The sequence below is a fragment of the Mya arenaria genome, chromosome 12, assembly GCF_026914265.1.
Source record: "Mya arenaria isolate MELC-2E11 chromosome 12, ASM2691426v1".
Lineage (NCBI taxonomy): Eukaryota > Metazoa > Mollusca > Bivalvia > Myida > Myidae > Mya > Mya arenaria.
Window position 1 is genome coordinate 55643959 of NC_069133.1, and position 1944 is coordinate 55645902.

Here is a 1944-nt window from a genome sequence, read left to right on the forward strand (position 1 = left end):
TCAATACAAATATTTCGGAGCTACTTTTTCCGTGGCATATTGATGTGAGTAGTAAGCCGGAACAGTGAAGCTACTGTGCAAAAGATCGTAACGTGCTTCTGTCATGTGACCGTAACTTGTCAATGGGGATTGGGGAAAAGATGTCTGCAAATAGGATGCCGCAAAAGCAGGAGGAAGTGGGATTTCGTCCATTTCCCCGTTGATCTGTCGTTTCCACTTATTTCTTTTGTTCTGAAACCAGATCTTAATCTGGGTTTCGGACAAGTTAAGAGAAGCAGCTAGTCCCGACCTCTCCGCGCTTGACAAGTAGCGTTTCAAGTCAAACGCTGCCTCAAGCTTGTACACCTGATTTCTGGAAAACACAGTTCTTGTTTTCTTCTTCTTTGTTTTGAAAGGACTCGGAGACTGGTGGTAACTTTCACCCATAGAGTCTAAGCTTCTATCACTGTGAATAGACGCACCATAATGAACTTCCGGTTCCGGTGTGCTCCGATTGGAATGAAATCCACCATTAGTCTCGATGTGTTTTACGATTTTAGCCGTGTTTTCAGTATTTTCACTACCACTTGTCCTTACACAATTAGCTGTTTGCTGGACACATGGAACTGTTCTGTGGCCCCAGTGTACTGCCGGATGTACGAACGCGTCGTGGCTGGTAAGTGGATGTCGACCGGGGATCATGTACGGGCTGTGGAGGGCGGACCTAAGCGCGCCCGGAAGTGGCCTGTGGAGCGCGTGAATGTTTGAAGTGGCGGTCGGTGAGGGAAACTCATTCTCTGGTGTACTGCAAGCACGGGGACGCTCTATGCTCTCTTAAAAATGAAAGAAACATATAAACACATTGTTTTCTATCGACAATTCACTAACCATTGTTTTTACTCTTGAAAATAAACGTTTGTCTGTTGAAAGCTACAGCATGACATGGGCGAAGGCATGCACGTCTGTACTACTAGTATTCTTTTACAATTTTCAATAATAAAAATGAGCTTAAATGTCCCTATATATTTTAACTTAAAACGCTTAAATGGATTTTTGGTCTTGGACCAAATGTATGATTCTAAAATAACATTTAAATGGTGTTATTGTAACTGCTTACTGAATTCGGATGTTGACATTTTAAAAGTTTATATACGTTTACATATAATTTATTCAGCAATAAATGGTGTTGTTGTATCTGCCTATTGAATAGTTTGTTCTAAATGTTGACTTTCAACAGTTCATACAAATGGTTAAATCACAGTTTGTGAACATAGGGGTAAGCCAACCAACAGTATTTCTTGGAAGTTAGCAACAACAGTTCGTGAATGTAACATTGCGTGTGGAATTTAATCAAACTGAGACATTGAACTTAAACATTCCTCCATGAATTGTGAATGTAGAAGAAGCTTACCGAAATGTGAACATTCGTCTGCCTCCGTGCATGGTGCGTAATGGTGCACTGTGGTCGCGTGCAGGTGGGGAACTCTGGAATATTCTTCTGACTCGCACAACCCATGCGCTGCAGGTCGGGCAGTCGACTCTGTGTTGGTCAATGGCGAAGTTGACCTGTCGTCTGCTAGTGGTGCATTGTCATCTCCTCCATGAAGAATGCGGTTAATGGAGAAACTAAGCGGTTTATTGTTTTGGGTAGGCTTGACCGAACCACTTATCCCTTCAGCTTTTGAAGTCATTTTCAACACAGTTCAACCTCAGTGTTCACAAAATCATTTGAATATTATACTTTTGTGATTCTGAAAATATACTTTACTACAAATTAATTTTCTGACTGTTTAATTCAATATGTCTTGATTACTTAGTTATAAACAAGAACATTTGTCTACGAAGTTAAATATTCAGTCATTTAATACAACTTTCTTCTGTGATGCTTTTGCTAAACAACCATAGCATTTAATGATGACCACATCGGTTTCGCTAAATAATAAATACCAGTTTAGGTGTCAACAA

General features: G+C 40.4%; 1 protein-coding gene across 1 annotated transcript; it reads right to left on the reverse strand.

Annotated features, from left to right (window-relative positions):
- Positions 1-1670, reverse strand: LOC128210803 (homeobox protein ceh-30-like). Its single transcript, XM_052915156.1, has 2 exons — positions 1391-1670; positions 1-812 (listed from the first exon to the last, which is right to left on the reverse strand). Exons 1-2 carry the CDS (start codon positions 1668-1670, stop codon positions 1-3), a joined length of 1092 nt encoding a protein of 363 aa, XP_052771116.1.
- Positions 1671-1944: the final 274 nt, after the last annotated feature.

Bases quoted from the DNA above. Each gene is read 5' to 3' on its own strand.
- LOC128210803 (XM_052915156.1), bottom strand. From the start codon at position 1,670: ATGACTTCAAAAGCTGAAGGGATAAGTGGTTCGGTCAAGCCTACCCAA. The intron at 813-1,390 runs GTAAGCTTCTTC...TTCATTTTTAAG, and splicing joins AGACGAATGTTCACATTTCG to AGAGCATAGAGCGTCCCCGT.